This window comes from Procambarus clarkii, chromosome 10 (assembly GCF_040958095.1).
Source record: "Procambarus clarkii isolate CNS0578487 chromosome 10, FALCON_Pclarkii_2.0, whole genome shotgun sequence".
NCBI classification, from domain to species: Eukaryota; Metazoa; Arthropoda; class Malacostraca; order Decapoda; family Cambaridae; genus Procambarus; species Procambarus clarkii.
Window position 1 is genome coordinate 27,860,835 of NC_091159.1, and position 19,995 is coordinate 27,880,829.

The following is a 19,995-nucleotide window of genomic DNA, read 5'->3' on the forward strand; positions in this document are numbered from 1 at the left end:
TGCCTTGTTTACATAACAGCGCTGCCTTGTTTACATAACAGCGCTGCCTTGTTTACCTAACAGCGCTGCATTGTTTACATAACAGCGCTGCCTTGTTTACATAACAGCGCTGCCTTGTTTACATAACAGCGCTGCCTTGTTTACATAACAGCGCTGCCTTGTTTACATAACAGCGCTGCCTTGTTTACCTAACAGCGCTGCCTTGTTTACCTAACAGCGCTGCATTGTTTACATAACAGCGCTGCCTTGTTTACCTAACAGCGCTGCCTTGTTTACATAACAGCGCTGCCTTGTTTACATAACAGTGCTGCCTTGTTTACATAACAGCGCTGCATTGTTTACATAACAGTGCTGCCTTGTTTACATAACAGCGCTGCCTTGTTTACCTAACAGCGCTGCCTTGTTTACATAACAGCGCTGCATTGTTTACATAACAGCGCTGCATTGTTTACATAACAGCGCTGCCTTGTTTACATAACAGTGCTGCATTGTTTACATAACAGCGCTGCATTGTTTACCTAACAGCGCTGCCTTGTTTACCTAACAGCGCTGCCTTGTTTACATAACAGCGCTGCATTGTTTACATAACAGCGCTGCATTGTTTACCTAACAGCGCTGCCTTGTTTACATAACAGCGCTGCATTGTTTACCTAACAGCGCTGCATTGTTTACATAACAGCGCTGCCTTGTTTACCTAACAGCGCTGCCTTGTTTACCTAACAGCGCTGCCTTGTTTACATAACAGCGCTGCCTTGTTTACATAACAGCGCTGCATTGTTTACATAACAGCGCTGCATTGTTTACCTAACAGCGCTGCCTTGTTTACATAACAGCGCTGCATTGTTTACATAACAGCGCTGCATTGTTTACATAACAGCGCTGCCTTGTTTACATAACAGTGCTGCATTGTTTACATAACAGCGCTGCATTGTTTACATAACAGTGCTGCATTGTTTACATAACAGCGCTGCCTTGTTTACCTAACAGCGCTGCCTTGTTTACATAACAGCGCTGCCTTGTTTACATAACAGTGCTGCCTTGTTTACATAACAGCGCTGCATTGTTTACATAACAGTGCTGTCTTGTTTACATAACAGTGCTGCATTGTTTACATAACAGCGCTGCCGTGGACGCTTAAATACGATTAAGGAACCAATGCATCAATCGAATAATATTTGAGAGGCGGGACCCAAGAGCCGTGACTCAACGCCCACATATGCAGTACATAAGTTTACCAAGTGTAGAGAAAGGCGAGTAATGTGTTAAGTCAAACGTGGCGTGCTATACCCGCGGAGTGTATCCAACTCTCCCGCCCAGGTTGGCACTCTCATTCACTCCTCCCGCGCTCCTCTCCCATTGGTCAGCCGCACCAACGACTCGCTCCGGCGCGAGAGCAAACGTTCTAAGGGAGGCTGCAGCTGACGCCGCCTAGCCGTTGAGCCTCAGGATCTACTCAGAATCTGGCGGAGCGCTTGAGTAAGTGGGAAGGAGTCAGTGGTACGGTGTTTGTCATTTAGTGAACACGGGGCTGTGACAGTCTATTGCGGGGGCCGTGTGTCACAGGAGGGAAGGAATTTGTGAGTGGTGACGGGGAAGTCCTCGGTACCAGGCGATGGTCCTTAGTTACCCGCCGGAATGGGGATAGACCTTAGAGTGACAGATCATAGTTTAATACTGTCCATGACTTGTGTTGATTAAAATTATTGCTTTGAGCTGGCGATTTTCCCAGGCTAAGCAGTCGTGGTATACTGCAGTTGGCTCATTCAGTAATTAGCTGACATCGTTCACTGAATGAGCGAGTTAACTTTTCAGTAATAATTACGTCGTTTATGTGCATTCTGAACTTCCCTTTGAAGTTTAACCTTACAAGTCTTCACCTTACATATGCACACATTAGAATGTGATCTCTTGCATACTTCTCGCACCTCACACGCAATCTTAACAAGTAATTTGTTACATATCTGACACAATTGTTAATATTGGAATATTAACAATTGTGTTAATATTGGAATAATTTTCACAAGATAACCACTTGGCGTGGTGCAGAACACCCACCACACACCAGCACCACCACCAGTAGGGACAGGCGAGGCTGGCAGACAGTACCCCACCGCCGCCACAGTCAGCCCAACACAGAGAGTGACGGCGAGAGGTATAGACAGAGCTGCGACTAGTGAGGCCAAGACAGGCAAGACGGTGGAAGATGTAGTGGGAACGACTCAACTTGTGGTAGCGTGTGGTTGACAGACAGTCGTGTTGCTGGTGAACGGAACACTTGTGAAACAGTGGTGAGAGACGCGCAGGTGAAGGCATCTCTACGACACAAGTTGCGAGGCGCCGGTGCTCCGTGAGAGGAAGACCCCTCCGTCAGCGCCTGCTAGTGTCGGCCCTCACCCCCGCTACCACCCAGCCGTCATGGGGTACCTCACCGTCGTCCTCATAGGTGAGTGAGGCTCGGTGAGGAGCACGTGGGTCCCGGGTGTGTTCCCCGGCCGCGTCTCCCACGGGAGGCCTGCGCCGCACGCCTCAAACCCTCGCCTCTTAACCTCCTGCAATTTATACCTTGACAATATACACGAATTTAAAAAATTTGTAGTTTGATAGCGTCGCTGTAACCTGTCGGGCTGCTTGGAATTTATTTCTCATTCCATTCGTTGATTGTGAGCATGCATGCACAGTACACCATACAAGCACACGAACCATACAATAACAACCCGTACGCATAAAGACGTTCCCAGGATCGCGCGCTCACGAACGCACATGACGTAGCCATAAGAAATATCGTCGGGAGATAAGAGAGCCATAATGGGTATACTGGGAGATGAGAGAGCCATAATGGGTATACAAGGAAATAAAAGCCATAATGGGTATACTGGGATTGTTTGATCACGTGTACCGCTCCCGGGAGGAATATCACGGGCACAGTAGACTACCGCCGCTGGCAGTAACAACGCTGCCATGTTCAGCTGTGGGCCGCCTTGACCCTTGGCCCGGCCAGGTCAACACCAGCCTCCCGGCCCGCCTGTGTTTACCATGGGAGACACCCACATATCACCGTCTGTCTGTCAGTAGGCGCGCGTCCCTTCACCATTAATTTCCTGTCTAAGAGATAGATACGGCTACTGCAACTTTTGTTTCATAACATATCAATATTCTATATTTGTGTGTGTGTGTGTGGCGAGGCTGACACGTGTGTGTGTGTGTGTGCGTGCGTGTGTGTGTGTGTGTGTGTGTGTGTGTGTGTGTGTGTGTGTGTGTGTGTGTGTGTGTGTGTGTGTGTGTGTGTGTGTGTGTGTGTGTGTGTGTGTGTGTGGTCCCCCTCCGTGCTGCGCTCATCTCCCTGCCACGGAGGCTTAGGGCGGCATCAGCAGCAGAACACAAACAACGTGTATTGCACACCTCATTATTGTGTCGGTGATGGTGAGTGCACTGGTGTTGTTTCAGTGGTGCCCAGTTTGTCGGTGTTGGTGTCGTGTCGGTGGTGTCGTGTCGGTGGTGTCGTGTCGGTGGTGTCGTGTCGGTGGTGTTGTGTCGGTGGTGTTGTGTCGGTGGTGTCGTGTCGGTGGTGTCGTGTCAGTGGTGTTGTGTCGGTGGGGTTGTGTCGGTGTTGCCGTCGTGTCTGTGTCGTCTCGGTGGTGGTGTCGTGTTAGTGGTGGAGTGTGTCAGTGGTGGTGTGTGCCAGTGGTGGAGTGTGCCAGTGGTGTGTGTGCCAGTGGTGGTGTATATTTCATCTTATCACATCTGAGGCCACGACAGAGCGGACGGTTGCCCATTATAGATGCTCGTGTCTAATTAACATTATCGGGTTCTCACGTGTGTGGCCAGGCTGGTCCTTGTGTGTGTGTGTGTGTGTGTATGTGTGTGTGTGTGTGTGTGTGTGTGTGTGTGTGTGTGTGTGTGTGTGTGTGTGTGTGTGTGTGTGTGTGTGTGTGTGTGTGTGTGTGTGTGTGTGTGTGTGTGTGTGTGTGTGTGTGTGTGTGTGTGTGTGTGTGTGTGTGTGTGTGTGTGTGTGTGTGTGGTGCGCATGTTACAGTGCATGATGGTGTGTGATGCATGTATATGTACACTATGGGGCCAGTTTTAATAGTAATTCTCATCTCGAGTTTCTATACTGATTACTGACTTATTATAACAAAAGTATTCATATTTAAGGTTTTAGTATTTAGTATTTCTTTATAATAATAATATAATACGTAATATATAGAAAGTAAGGTATATTCATAATATATAGAAAGTAAGATATATAAACAATATATATATATATATATAATTATAACCACAGTAACGCGGGTAATATTTCATTCACTTGGACCATTGGAGTCTCGACCCCGTTACCAGAAAAGCGAAAGGCCGTAGACCTGCCAACCATACCATGAGCGCCCGCAATAAGAAAGGACACCAGAGACACCTGTCTAGTATCATACTGTGAGTGTGTAGTCCTTCCCTGGGACGCCAGTCACAGCCCCGCTCCTGTGCCAGGTAAGTCCACAACGGGCTCGCCATAGCCCGTGCTACTTGGAACTTTTTTTGTTCCCGGTATCTGAATCTTAAACAGCAGCAGGAGCAGCTTAAGGTGCCAGCTGTATATATATATATATATATATATATATATATATATATATATATATATATATATATATATATATATATATATATATATATATATAATATATATATAATCAGTGTATATATATATATATAATCAGTATCGGTAATCATAATTATATATAAATAACACAATTCATAAAAATAAATTTAGCAAATTCAATTGTTTTATTTCATGTACACATTAATAATACATTTTCTCGTAACTAGTTTGATTAATACTGTAATGTGGCGCTGACACACACCAGCAAGATCTCTGGCTCCCCCAGCAGGCGCGGGACGTCCTGCCCGCCGCCACCACCACCACTCCTCACCGGGTCGACGGCGGTAGTTCTTGCCCCGGACCAGCCATCACAGAACCCTTGATCGACCTGATCACCTTGTTCCACTGTTCCTGCCTCGTTAAAATAATAACGTTCTCGTTGCGAAGTGTGTTTGCTGGCCTCGCTGCGGCCTCGCTGCGGCCTCACCGCGGCCTCGCTGCGGCCTCGCTGCGGCCTCGCCGCGGCCTCGCTGCGGCCTCGCTGCGGCCTCGCTGCGGCCTCGCTGCGGCCTCGCTGCGGCCTCACTGCGGCCTCGCTGCGGCCTCGCTGCGGCCTCACTGCGGCCTCGCTGCGGCCTCACCGCGGCACATTAAGCTTTTATTAAATCCAACAGCGGCTTCCGGGATGCCGCATTCTTGGAAGATTCGGCGAGGGTTGAAGGACGCCGGAGGTGGAGCAGGAGGGCGGCGATCAAGGGTTCTATGATGGGTGGCCCGGGCCAGCACTACCGCCGTGGTGCCGGCTGTCACCTGCGGCCAGGTATATGGTCCCGGAGCACCCAATTAACCGGCTTCCATGTCACCCGCATGTGTGGCAACACTCATATGTTGGGATGGTCAGTCCTCGCTGTGTGAGGGGGGGGGGAGGGGGGAGGGGAGGGGGGGACGGTGGGGTGAGGGGGGGTGAGGGGGGGGGGGGAAGGGGTGAGTTGGTACCCATCTTGTCCCTCACTCCCCGAGGTGGGTTCGACTTCTATGTGAAGGGATTCGAGAATTTCCAATCTTCTTACACATCTAGGGTTCTATGTAATATACAATATGTCGCATATTACATAAATATGCAACATGTTCCCTCTTATCTCCTCATTACGGGCTTCAGGCATGAGGGCTCGAAGAGCTTCGAGTCCTGAGGGCTTAGAGGACACAGGCATGAGAGTCCCTCATGCCTGTGCCACCTCTTGGGCTGGCTTACTCCTCACCAGTCAACCAAAGTCTCATTCATCACTTGAGAAGGAACCATGTATGTTCGAAACGTTGTGTAAATTATTATAAATGTAATACATTCTACAGTTAATTTTGATTCGTTTATAAACCTCGAACAAATAAGACATTTAGAGAAATCCTCTTCCAGTTAAACCTAAGTTATAAGAGCACTAGTCACAGGGATAGAAGCCCTAAACAAGAAAATAGTCAACCCGAATATGCAGCATAGTGAATGAAACGTGTCTAAATGAAAACCTGCTGCTGGTATATGTGTACACGTACACACACGTACACACACACACACACACACACACACACACACACACACACACACACACACACACACACACACACACACACACACACACAGGTAGCCTGGAAGACGGGGCCTGGTAGCCTGGTGGATAGCGCACAGGACTCGTAATTCTGTAGCGCGGGTTCGATTTCCGCACCAGGCAGAAACAAATGGGCAAAGTTTCTTTCACCCTGAATGCCCCTGTTACCTAGCAGTAAATAGGTACCTGGGAGTTAGTCAGCTGTCACGGGCTGCTTCCCGGGGGGGGGGGGGGTGGAGAAAAAAAAAGTAGTAGTAGAAACAGTTGATTGACAATTGAGAGGCGGGCGGAAAGAGCAAGGCTCAACCCCCGCAAGAACAACTAGGTGAATACACACACTACGCATATGTGCGTGGTGTGGAGGGTGGTTATCTTGAGGTTATCTTGAGATGATTTCGGGGCTTTAGTGTCCCCGCGGCACGGTCCTCGACCAGGCCTCCACCCCTAGGAAGCAGCCCGTGACAGCTGACTAACACCCAGGTACCTATTTTACTGATAGGTAACAGGGGCATAGGGTGAAAGAAACTCTGCCCATTGTTTCTCGCCGGCGCCCGGAATCGAACCCAGGACCACAGGTTCACAAGACCAGTGTGCTGTCCGCTCGGCCGACCGGCTCCCGTCGGCCGGGTGGGAGGCAGGCGTCCGCTTGTATTGTTCCTGCCTTGTATTACTACTAAGTCCATTTAGGATCATTACCGTGTGTGCGGGGGGGGGTGGAACATAGGCCTAGATATATGCAGATGATGAGTCACAATAACGTGGGTGAAGAATGTTGACCTTCTACACACACTGGATATGTCTGAGCAGTCAAGGTAACGGGGGGGGATGGGAGAGGGGGTCCCATAGTGTACTTGTAGATGGGGGAAGTAGGGGGGGAGGGAAGGGGGTGCAGCTAAAGGAATTATTTTAAACCCAGAAACGCAATTACTGTAGGAATGAGGACTAGTGGAGTGACGATGAGGAGAGGAGAACGTGAGGCTGCACACACCTCCTGGATCACTGCCCCTCCCCCCCTCCCCTCACCCATCACCCCTCACCCATCACCCCTCCCCCCTCACCCCTCACCCACCAGGCTCCCTCCTTGACCACCCCCCTCCCCTCATCCCACAGGTCAGATTAAAAGTAATATTAAACAAAGCAAACACAACCTTGGAAGCACTGAAGGTTCCGAAGACTCGGTACCAACACACAGCTACACCTACCTAAGGCTCTAGTCCGGCCCCATCTTGAATATCCTCCAGTATTCCTTACATACCTTAAGGAAAACTAACATACAAAAACTACAAGCAGTTGTTCGGTTGAGAGGAGCCAAAGCTCAACCCCCGCTCAGCACAACTAGGTTAGTACACACACACACACACACACCTGACACGATGTGTGAGTACACACACACACACACACACACAGTGTCAGCAAGACGGAGAGCCATACCTGCTATCATAACTCACTCTATATTCCATATATCTTAACTTTTGTCTTCACCTGTACCTCTCCATCTTCTTTACTCACCCCCCCCCCCAGCACCACCAAAAAGATGAATATAAACAAGGTGAGGGATGGTACTCACCAGGTGCTCTCAGCAGGTCTTCACCACCCTACCGGTGAGCTGGGGCCAGATTCACGCAGCAGTTACGCAAGCACTTACGAACCTGTACATCTTTTCTCAATCTTTGGCGGCTTTGTTTACAATAATCAAACAGTTAATGAGCTCCGAAGCACCAGGAGGCTGTTTATAACAATAACAACAGCTAATTGGGAAGTTTTTCATGCTTGTAAACCGTTTAATAAATGTAACCAAAGCCGTCAAAGATTGAGGAAAGATGTACACGTTCGTGAGTGCTTGCGTAACTGCTTCGTGACTCTGGTCCCTGGTCCATAAGGCTACGTTCTTCCCTTCCGAACATCATCACCTCTAGTCGTCCTACCTGTAGTGTACCTGTGTGGCTCCGCTGAGATCAGCCTCCCCGCGGCCAGGTTGGTGGGCTGCTCCAGGAGACACCGCTGCTCCCTCACGTCTGCCACAACCAAGGGTGTTTGTCACTTGTTTATTGTGAAGTTCTTGGGGCAGAGTGAAGCTTCGTCTGTTTACCGTGAAGCTTTACGGGTAGCGACATGACCCGTCCAAGCTGCGGTCAACCACAACCCATCCTCGCCACCATGAGGTGGTCACGATGAGTTTGTTTTAATTACGTTTTTAAAAAAGATTTTTGTTCATTAGATTTTTCATTTATATATACAAGAGTTCTTTCATTCTTGTACAGCACTCATAGCGTTTCGGGCAGGTCCTTAAACCTAATTTTCCCCGGAATACGACCCGCCAAATCGTCTAACCAGGTTATTGTTAATTTATAACAATAACCACTAGGTTGAGAGCGCTAAGTCGTCTTGTCTTGGCGCTCTCTTGTAATAATTACTTCTTATCGTGTCTTTTTAAAAATAACGTTAGAATATGTTTGAGTAGGCTACCACCTTGGCCCCTTGAGCTCGTTCTCGTGAAAATGAATCATGGTTAAGCAACCTGTCCTCTTACAGCCTGTCCTCTTACAGCCTGTCCTCTTAAAAAGAACGTCGCTTTTCGATCGTACTTACTTAAGGCCTATAATTGTCGCATTAGCAAATGGAAGCGGCTGGCGAAAGTGACGTACTGTTCCGTTTTGGGTCCTCTGGTAGGTTAGGATAAGGCCACTTTTGTAAGCCGGTTTTCTTGACGTTGGAAAACCTTAGGAGGACGGGCTGGATTAAGACGTTCAAGAGGTCATGGGTGGAAGCTGTAGACGCAGAAAATATGTCCTCAAAACGAAGTGGAATGAGCTAGAGGAGGAGATTGAAATATTGTCGGGCACAGCTGAAAAGGCGGAGCCCAAGAGCAGACGCCCTGTCCTGCCGGCAGTATTAGTTGGGTACGCAGATAATCGAGGTCACGCACATGCACGCGCATTCACGCGCGCACATAGAGGGGATGGAGGAACTCATCTTTTAACTAATTCGTGGGCAGGAGGCGGCCGGCGTGACTAAGCTGAGTGTATGAATGACGGCGGGCGTGAGGAGCCCTTTACCGGAAAGTTATTAAAGCCTGGCATCCCCTGCCCCCCTGCGTCAGCGGCGGGGGCGGCCTCTCCCCGGGGCACACTCCCCCAGGTCCCCCCTGGTCATGGCCTGCCCAGCCACCAATATTATATTCACAGTCGCCACATTATCCACCAGGAAAGTTAATTAAACGTTCAATCAACGTTGATTCAACGCGGAGTTAATGTTACACGTGGATGGTAGTGCCGAGGACGTCGTGACCACCGGAGTCTCTCCCCAGATGCCCCCCACGACTCCTGGGGGTATCTTAACCCAGCTCAGCTTGCGGGTATTGTACTTGACCTGCTGATCAGACCTGCTCGTGGTGCCTTAATTATTCCCCTTGTAGCGCCGTCCATCTCCTCCAGACTCTAAAAACCTCTTATTCTAAAAACTGTTTTGTTTTCACTCGTTTTGTTTTAGTTTTTGGCGAGTGCTTCATAGTGGAGGTTCATTACGTACATTGCCACATGTATCTTCTCCCTGGATAGGTCGGGTCTGTGAGGTTCTCACCTGGAGATAGAAATGAAAAAGAAGCTAAAAATAGATATAATGCCAACATACTAACTCATGATGCGACGAGTCTGTTAGTTATAGTGTGTGTGTGTGTGTGTGTGTGTGTGTGTGTGTGTGTGTGTGTGTGTGTGTGTGTGTGTGTGTGTGTGTGTGTGTGTGTGTGTGTGTGTGTGTGTGTGTGTGTGTGTGTGTGTGTGTGTGTGTGTGTGTGTGTGTGTGTGTGTGTGCGTGTGTGCGTGTGTGTGTGTGTGTGTGTGTGTGTGTGTGTGTGTGTGTGTGTGTGTGTGTGTGTGTGTGTGTGTGTGTGTGTGTGTGTGTGTGTGTGTGTGTGAGTGTGTGTGTGTGCTCCCGATCTTGGTGACTACACACGTATTCAGAATTACACTTCACCTTTGTAAATGCACATTAATGACGCTTCGAACACTTTATGTAGGGCATACGTAAATCTGTGTATCTATGTATTTACGTATGTAGGTTAGCTTAGCATTTTAAAAGCACTACAATCACCTTCTGTGGTTGATTGTTCAATAAATCCCTGAACTATATGTTTAACAGATCTCTCACCCTGTCCATGGAGGACAGAAGAAAATGTATATATGCTGGTTAGCATTGTAAATATCTGGCCACGTCTAGTGGTAGAAAATAATAATAATAATAATAATAATAATAATAATAATAATAATAATAATAATACTGAGGTTAAGTTTACATCACTCTACAGACGTAACGTACAATACATGTAGATACATTACAAATAATATCTAGTAATTATTAGTATTGTGATTTATCTAATTGTTGTTGTTATGTGGTCAGCGTGGGTGGCTGGCGGGTGCGCGCCCCACCTGGTGACCCACGCGGTGCCCGACGCCGCCCTGCCCACCTGCACCGCCCTCCTCCACGCCGCCGCCCACCGCCCGCGGCTCTCCGCGCCCATGCCGCCCGACCTCCGCGGCAAGTGGCTCTCCTCCAGGTAAGTCTCAACACCTCTTGTTGTTGTGTCTTCTGCAGGTGTGTAGGTGTGTCTTCTCTCTTGAGTCTTCTGGAGGTGTGGCCTCCACACCTGCAGTTGTGGAGGTGTGTCTTTTCTCTGTACTCTTCTGGAGGTGTGGCCTTATTGAGCACTCGACCACAAGGAGTGATTAAAGTGCTTTTTAAAGTTCTTTTACAAGTTCAATTATTATCACCCTACATATATTACATAATTGGTGCAGTACATAGTAAATCTTGGGTACAGGTCCGACGTATCAAGTGTTCCAGTATTCAGGTAAGTTAGAGAGTTCAACAGTCTCGCCCCAGGAGGACCTGTCAGTCAGTCAATATGGGATATTCAACATTGTAATGTTCAAGGGAATGTATGTTTTCTCTTTCACAAAGTTGACACACGGTGTATTCCACACTTGAGGTTTGAGAAAAGTGTGAGATATACCTGTATCACAGGCGTAGTGTGGCCACCATACCATCACATTCCCGAGTTATTGCTCTATTAGTTCTACATATAAATGTCTCCTCGCGGTGTTCATCATAGTGTTTAATGCTACAATCTTCAGGTCTTTGTAAAGTTGTTAAGGTCAGGAAGGTTTTTCATCAGACATTTCGTTTCAGTATTCTTTGTCACAGCTAATGAAATACCCATATTAATTTATATTATTGATCTGAGACAGGCTGTCTTTGCAAGCATGTCAACACTATCATGCTTTGAGATGCAGGCGATGAGTCACAATAACGTGGCTGAAGAATGTTGACCAGACCACACACTAGAAGGTGAAGGGACGACTACGTTTCGGTCCGTCCTGGACCATTCTCAAGTCGACCATTCTCACAATCGGCTTGAGAATGGTCCAGGACGGACCGAAACGTCGTCGTACCTTCACCTTCTAGTGTGTGGTCTAGGTCAACATTCTTCAGCCACGTTATTGTGACTCCTCGCCTGCATGTAGATGGTCTGGTAATGGTGATGTCAGGCGACCTAAGTGAGTGAGCATAACAAAGTACAAATAACATCAGCCAGGAAGATAAACCATGGATTAGTAGAAGCTTCAAGTCTACTCCAGATATGTCACCTTTGTGCTCAAACTTTTCAGATCACTTGTGCCTGTCCGTCTTGAGTACTGCTCCTTACTCTCCTCCACTTTCACTCCATGCTCACTATCCTCACAGCAAACGTAAACAAACCAAAAAAAATGCTGGTACAATCTGGCAGCATTCAAGAGAAAATTAGAAACATTCCTACAAGAAGTGGCGGACCAGCCGGGTTGTAGTGGATACGCCAGCCTTCGGACCGCTCCAAGTAACAGCCTGTTGGACCAAGTTATCACAAGTCGAGTCTGGCATCGGGCGAGGCTTGGGAAGTAGACCTCGAAAGGTCTTCAGGTATACTACTTCAGGTATACCTGAAGTATACCACAGGTATACTTCAGGTATACTCCTGGTGCATTTACCAACTCTACTGACAGAGACCATTTATTCCATAGACTCCATAGATCAGAGTTACATATCATATAAAACCAAAATACATAATCACATTTCCCTCTACTTTGGCCCTCAGGTAAATGTAGGATATTAGAGAACTTAACTGAAATTGTGTTGTCAAGATGTTGTCAATGGTTGACGCAGAGAACTGTGCTAATGGTCAACAGTTCTCACTTATGGGAGACACTCATAACTCAGCTCTCATATTAACTCCTGGACTGTGGAGAGCCCCAAGGATGACTCGCAGCACTTCAATTATGCAGTTTCAATGGATTTTAGATCTGTATAGTGTCTGTAGAGCATAGAGCATTGTGTCTTTGTCTGTAGAGCATTGTAGTCGATCACAGAGCGGATAAATGATATACAGAACATTCCAGCAAGTCTCACGTTAATTCCATGATTGACACCAACAAGGACCCGCAAGGGCTTTAATCTCTCCCAGTCTTCCCTCCTGACAGAAGAGGTCCTCCCGGGTCCTCACTGTGAACAGTCGCCTCTCCTGGCCCCTTTACACAGAGGGTCACAATAGAGCCGCTGTGCCGGCGTCGTTGTCTGTGCTGCAGGAAGCGGCGTGGCTCTGTTAAAATCATTTGTTTATTATTGAAGATGTAAAAATATATTTTTACAGCGATGGCGGCTTTCGCCATGTGAAGTAGTACCGTTTTGTTTTCTTTTGTAGCATTATGTCAACAGTTTATGAAGTGCGGTGTTTTCTGGGTGTACGGAGGAAGGAGTCTTACCTGTGTGGTGCCATGGCTCTGTCCCAGTGCCTCACGTGACCCGTACCCTGCTGGGACGGTAGACACTGGGACGGTAGACACCAGTACACCCATTGCGTGACAACATAATTACTGTTAATGGTTATTCCCCAGTGTTGGTTGTCAGGGGTGTGGGTGACGCCTGGGGGTTGAGGAGGGGCAAGTCTAAGAATATATTTGATGTAAATGTGAATTATTACACCAGCCAGGAACATTTTGTAAAGTGGCGATGGTTTTTGTCTACTGATAAATGTGCGTATTATTGGTGGTGTGGTGCGTTAGTGTGGTGGACACGGTAGTGGAGAGTGAGGGAGGGTGTGAGTGTGTGAGGGGAGAGTGAAGGCGTGGGTGAGGGAGGGTGTGAGGGGTATGAAGAGGGGGGGGGGGTAGGGGGGCAGCAGAGAGGTGGCCAGGGCGGTGATATCACTCCTGGCTGGCTCCTTACCTCGGCCACTTCACCGCCTGATGGAGCGGTCTCCTCATATCACTCCTGGCTTCACCGCCCTTACTCCGCTCTCCTGGCCACTCTCCCCTGCTGTTCTCCCACTATAGGGCAGGGGGGGGGGGCATGCTCCAGGGCAGAGGGTAAACTTTGGCCCCAACATTTTCTGCTCGTCTTTGATAGATTAACTTGCATGAAGTTCTGCTTCTGTTGTAATATCATTGATGTGGTTTGCGGCTTTCTTGTCACTTGCTACAGTGTTCAATGTTCTGCATAGGCAGTAACCTCTGGAGTTGACTCAACGATGTCGTTGAGGTAAATCTTCTACAGGACTGGTCCGGTAACACTACCCTGGGGTACACTCACCCCTGGGGAGTGCTCCACAGGTGTGAGGGTGTTGACAACCTTGGAAGGTCCGGTTACTCAGTTTTGAATGATGTGCAGAAGACTCCCATCACCTCCAAGACTCGCCAGCTCGCACACCTGTCCTCTGGTGCCGGAACCTGTCCAATGATTGGTGAGTGGACAGGTGAGCATAGGACGAGAATAGTAGGCGAGATGAAACTATTTTAGTATAAGGGATAGAGCCACAGCTCAACCTAGGTTTCATTATAAGTGGGCAGAGTATTTTTTTTTTGTTTCTGAGAGGAGTGTGGGGACGAGAACCCCGGGCACCGCCGGGTACTCCGCCTAGTCATAAATAAATAATCATAAGTATATAGGGTTTACCCGAGTATAATTACTTGTATGGTGAATATAGTGGCGGCTGCCCAAGTGCCTCCCACAAGCCACAATTATCCGAGAACAGTGTTTGTATTTCACAGAAAAAAGTCGAACCCGGCCAAAAAGCGTGAGGTGGACCGGATGACCAGGTGTGTCGTTAGTAAAATATGACAGGAAATGACGCCCACCGACACCCTTGCGCTAATTAAGGCAGCTTACCTGGGCAGCTAATTACTGTACGAGGCTGGTAACTGAGGTGCTGTTAGTGATGAGAGGAACACACAGCATACGCACGCTCACCCCTGCTCGCACGCACGCACGCACTCGCCTGTTTTAATTTTGATAATTATTGCGGCTTAATTGGAGGGTGTTGAGGCAGCGGTGTGGTGGTCAGGGAGCTGTAGTCTAGGTGGCCAGTTGGTGAGCGGTGTCTTGTTGACCTGTGGTGTTAGTGTGGGTAACCGCCTGCCCCGCCGCGGTGCCCCCTCCCCCCCCCTCCCCAACACCCATCTCCCCAACATCACTACCCAACATATCCGAGGGAGAGGGTAGGAAGTGTCCGTCCATCAGGAGCCAAATATTTGCTCCTAGTTTTCGCCAATCTTTCTCCCTGGCGGTATGGCTGCCACCACCACCACCACCACCACCACCACCACTCTTCCCAGTGAGGCTTCGGCAGTTGCCAGGACTTGGGTCCGGGTGTGGACCGAGTCGGGTCCGGGTGTGGACCGAGTAGGGTCCGGGTGTGGACCGAGTAGGGTCCGGGTATGGACCGAGTAGGGTCCGGGTGTGGACCGAGTAGGGTCCGGGTGTGGACCGAGTAGGGTCCGGGTGTGGACCTAGTAGGGTCCGGGTGTGGACCGAGTAGGGTCCGGGTGTGGACCTAGTAGGGTCCGGGTATGGACCGAGTAGGGTCCGGGTGTGGACCGAGTAGGGTCCGGGTGTGGACCGAGTAGGGTCCGGGTATGGACCGAGTAGGGTCCGGGTATGGACCGAGTAGGGTCCGGGTGTGGACCGAGTAGGGTCCGGGTGTGGACCGAGTAGGGTCCGGGTGTGGACCGAGTAGGGTCCGGGTGTGGACCGAGTAGGGTCCGGGTGTGGACCTAGTAGGGTCCGGGTGTGGACCTAGTTGGGTCCGGGTGTGGACCGAGTAGGATCCGGGTGTGGACCGAGTAGGGGTCCGGGTGTGGACCGAGTAGGGGTCCGGGTGTGGACCGAGTAGGGGTCCGGGTGTGGACCGAGTAGGGGTCCGGGTGTGGACCGAGTAGGGGTCCGGGTGTGGACCGAGTAGGGGTCCGGGTGTGGACCGAGTAGGGTCCGGGTGTGGACCGAGTAGGGTCCGGGTGTGGACCGAGTAGGGGTCCGGGTGTGGACCGAGTAGGGGTCCGGGTGTGGACCGAGTAGGGTCCGGGTGTGGACCTAGTAGGGGTCCGGGTGTGGACCGAGTAGGGGTCCGGGTGTGGACCGAGTAGGGTCCGGGTGTGGACCTAGTAGGGGTCCGGGTGTGGACCGAGTAGGGTCCGGGTGTGGACCGAGTAGGGTCCGGGTGTGGACCTAGTAGGGTCCGGGTGTGGACCTAGTAGGGGTCCGGGTGTGGACCGAGTAGGGGTCCGGGTGTGGACCTAGTAGGGTCCGGGTGTGGACCGAGTAGGGTCCGGGTGTGGACCTAGTAGGGGTCCGGGTGTGGACCGAGTAGGGGTCCGGGTGTGGACCGAGTAGGGTCCGGGTGTGGACCTAGTAGGGTCCGGGTGTGGACCTAGTAGGGTCCGGGTGTGGACCGAGTAGGGTCCGGGTGTGGACCTAGTTGGGTCCGGGTGTGGACCGAGTAGGGGTCCGGGTGTGGACCGAGTAGGGTCCGGGTGTGGACCTAGTTGGGTCCGGGTGTGGACCTAGTAGGGGTCCGGGTGTGGACCGAGTAGGGTCCGGGTGTGGACCTAGTAGGGGTCCGGGTGTGGACCGAGTAGGGTCCGGGTGTGGACCTAGTAGGGTCCGGGTGTGGACCTAGTAGGGTCCGGGTGTGGACCGAGTAGGGTCCGGGTGTGGACCGAGTAGGGTCCGGGTATGGACCAAGTAGGGGTCCGGGTGTGGACCGAGTAGGGTCCGGGTGTGGACCTAGTAGGGTCCGGGTGTGGACCTAGTCGGGTCCGGGTGTGGACCTAGTAGGATCCGGGTGTGGACCGAGTAGGGGTCCGGGTGTGGACCGGGTTGGTCCAGGAATATGGCGAACAGTAACCTGAGTTTGTAGTCAGTCAGGTTAAGAAGTTCTTACTATTTTGTCAGGTGTAAAACAGTTACTCAAGGTCTTGGAGATGGCAACTCTCCGCACTCCAGCAGCAGCATATATTGTGTTGGTCTGTAATCATTTCTCAGATTTTGGTATACACCTCAATTATTATTATTATTTACAAACTGAATTTAGTGTTATTTGATGGTATAAGCCAGGGTTTACGTGTATAGCATTATCTTGCTCCCTTGCGTCCTCACACGCGCACGCGCGCCAGAATATCATATTTTTGGCGTATCTCACCGGGTTGAATTACTAGGACAGGGAGCGTTATTTAATGTTGGTGGGGGAGATAGAGGTTGGTAAACGTGCAGAGACTCTATACAGAGCATTGGTCTACCTTACATCAATGGTCGGCCTACCTTACATCAATGGTCGGTCTACCTTACATCAATGGTAGGCCTACCTTACATCAATGGGCGGCCTACCTTACATCAATGGGCGGCCTACCTCACATCAACGGTCGGCCTACCTCACATCAACGGGCGGCCTACCTCACATCAACGGGCGGCCTACCTCACATCAACGGTCGGCCTACCTCACATCAACGGGCGGTCTACCTCACATCAACGGGCGGTCTACCTCACATCAACGGTCGGCCTACCTCACATCAACGGGCGGCCTACCTCACATCAACGGGCGGTCTACCTTACATCAACGGGCGGTCTACCTCACATCAACGGGCGGTCTACCTTACATCAACGGGCGGTCTACCTTACATCAACGGGCGGTCTACCTTACATCAACGGGCGGTCTACCTTACATCAACGGGCGGTCTACCTTACATCAACGGGCGGTCTACCTTACATCAACGGGCGGTCTACCTTACATCAACGGGCGGTCTACCTTACATCAACGGGCGGTCTACCTTACATCAACGGGCGGCCTACCTTACATCAACGGGCGGTCTACCTTACATCAACGGGCGGCCTACCTTACATCAACGGGCGGCCTACCTTACATCAACGGGCGGCCTACCTCACATTGACTACTGTATGCAGGTTGACCTGTGCTTCACAGTTTGTTGTCCCCTTCAAATTAAAATAATAGTCTCTATTATATAGCCCAGTTCTATATTAGCCTAGGGCTATATTATCCCAGGTCTATATTATCCCGAGGCTATATTATCCCAGGGCTATATTGTCCCAATGCTATAGCAGCCAGGATCTATATTATCCTGGAGCTATATTGTTGTGACCTAAATGACATATATTTAGCTAGAGAACTAAGACTTTCCAGTATAAAAGTCGGAGTGAATGACCAAAAGTTTGTAGTTCAAACTGTGTGGAAACAGCGGTGTGGTGAGATGAACAGCGGTCACATCTTGGGGGTGTGAGATCAGGCCAGTTGACTGGGTCAAGTAACAACCTTACGGCATGGACCGAAGCATAGCTTGGCCACGTGATGGATGGTCTGATGTTTGGGCAGTTGTCAGGCCTTGAGAATGTCTCTAGAATCCCACCGCTGCCACCAAATTTGTTGTAATGGGGATTTGACTTAATGTGAGTCACCATTATCGTGTTGGACACTTTGGTACGTGTTGGTCGCCTCGTAATCTGTTCTCATCTGGCTCTTCATAAGTGGAGTCGGACCCCAGTTGTAAACTGAGGGTTGGAGGAATATTTGTTTATACAGCGCAAATTGCCTCGGTGTTTATCGCGCCAGAGAAATGATTTATCAATCACTCTCCCTCTGACCCATTCCATATGCACACACACCGCCCCTCACACTAAGACATTCTTAAACACAAGTTTAAAAAAAGATACGTTTATGTTCTGCTGCTTAACGTACACCTGGAGTACACCTGCAGAGGGTTCTGAGAGTTCTTCTACTCCCCAAGCTCGGGGCCGAGTTTGACATGTGATTACTTGATTTAGAAGGCTGTTACTTGTGGCAGCCCGCGGATATCCATTACATCCTAGCTGGTCCCGCACTTCCTAAAGGAACTTGCCTAATTGTTTTTCAAAACGTCCAATTTTTCGAAGCAATATATATGTCGTAGTGAGGAGCTTAATATTACCGTTACCCCCCCCCCCCCCCCAGCCTGTAACCAGGTTGGGGATGGCGGTGATGTTTATCCCTACCTAACTCTTATTATCTTGCATTTGTCTGGGTTGAAGTTAAGTAGCCATATATATATTTGTGAGTGCTTACTTATCAATGTCTCCGGGTTTAGGATCTAGCACTTCTGGCTCCCTTATCCTAGATATTTTCTTATCTTTTGACATTCTAGTGTTACGTTGTGTTTACTCCTAAGACTGTGGCTGGAGGTGGCTTCCACCACCTGTGTTGCAAGTCCCGTGTACCTGTTCACGCAGCAAGACACAGCGGCGTCTTCTCACGTCTCTCTCTCATTTGTTTTTTTATTTAATTCTTTCCCCATTATCTCTCATTCCCTTAAGCATATACAATTTCATCTGCCGTCTAACCATTGTCAGGGATAGAAATCTATTTCAAATATATACAATGTAGTGGGTTAAGTATCTATCATTTAGTGATCACGTCTCCTCCCTTTCTTGTCTCCTCTTGAGATTATGGTTGTGAGCTCCCCTAACCTGTCATCGTAGCCTGGTGCTCTTACGTCCACCACCACAATGGTGCATAACTTAAGTCTTCTTCAGACTTCATGTAGTCAAGTGTATTTGCATAAATGTCCGTGTACCAAGTCTGGTAAAACATAAAGGTTTTAAAAGTTGAGAACTACATGTTGGTTTGTGTATCTATGATAACTTGCCTGGCAGCTTCTCTTTCTCTCCATCATCCCCTCCCTCTCCCTCCCCCCTCCCTCTCCCTCCTCACGTAGGCCCCCCCCCTCCCAGTTTAGCATGAGTCTGGCCAATTTAAGGGCGGGATTTGTTAGCACGCGGCAATTGTGTGTCAGTTATGTCCAATGTCCGGACGTTTCTCCTCCCGCCTCCAACCAGCTCTGTTATGGCGCTAGATGAGTGATGCTGCCTCTCATCCCGCTTGGTGAGGCATGTTTGATGAGGGGTGAGAGAAGTCTCATCCATCTCCGTGGATGCTGCTCGTCTCCCCGCATTCGGATATGCTGCCTCTCGCCCGGTTTGATGAGGTATGCTGCCTCTCATACCACTTGATGATGGATGCTGCCTCTCATACCACTTAGTTTGAGGGATGCTTCTTTCCGGTTGATGAGATGTTTTATCATCCCGTTTAATGAAAAAAAAATGATGGATGGTGCCTCATTCCACTTGATGAGGGATGATGCCCGTCTTAACCTGATTATTCTTTCATGTAATTTGGAGGGGATGATTGTCTGTGACGCTGGTCTGTAGTTAAGTGCCTGGTCTCTCTCTCATCTCTTGAAAGTTGGTACCATATTTGCCTTCTTCCAGTGTGTTTGTGTACACACACACACACACACACACACACACACACACACACACACACACACACACACACACACACACACACACACACACACACACACACACACACACACACACACACACACACACACACACACACACACACACACACACACACACACCACTCAGTAACGCAGCTCTCCCCAGCTCCAGGAGAGAGAG

At 49.6% G+C, this 19,995-nt stretch overlaps 1 protein-coding gene across 1 annotated transcript in view; it reads left to right on the forward strand.

Moving 5' to 3' along the window:
• The first annotated feature begins 1,512 nt into the window (after positions 1–1,512).
• Positions 1,513–19,995, forward strand: part of LOC123745887 (protein APCDD1) — a 163,067-nt gene continuing 144,584 nt past the window's right edge. The window contains exons 1-2 of the mRNA XM_045726998.2: positions 1,513–2,443; positions 10,582–10,738. Coding sequence (XP_045582954.2) covers positions 2,416–2,443; positions 10,582–10,738 — 185 coding nt within the window. The 5' untranslated portion in view covers positions 1,513–2,415. The remainder of the gene's footprint in view (positions 2,444–10,581; positions 10,739–19,995) is intronic.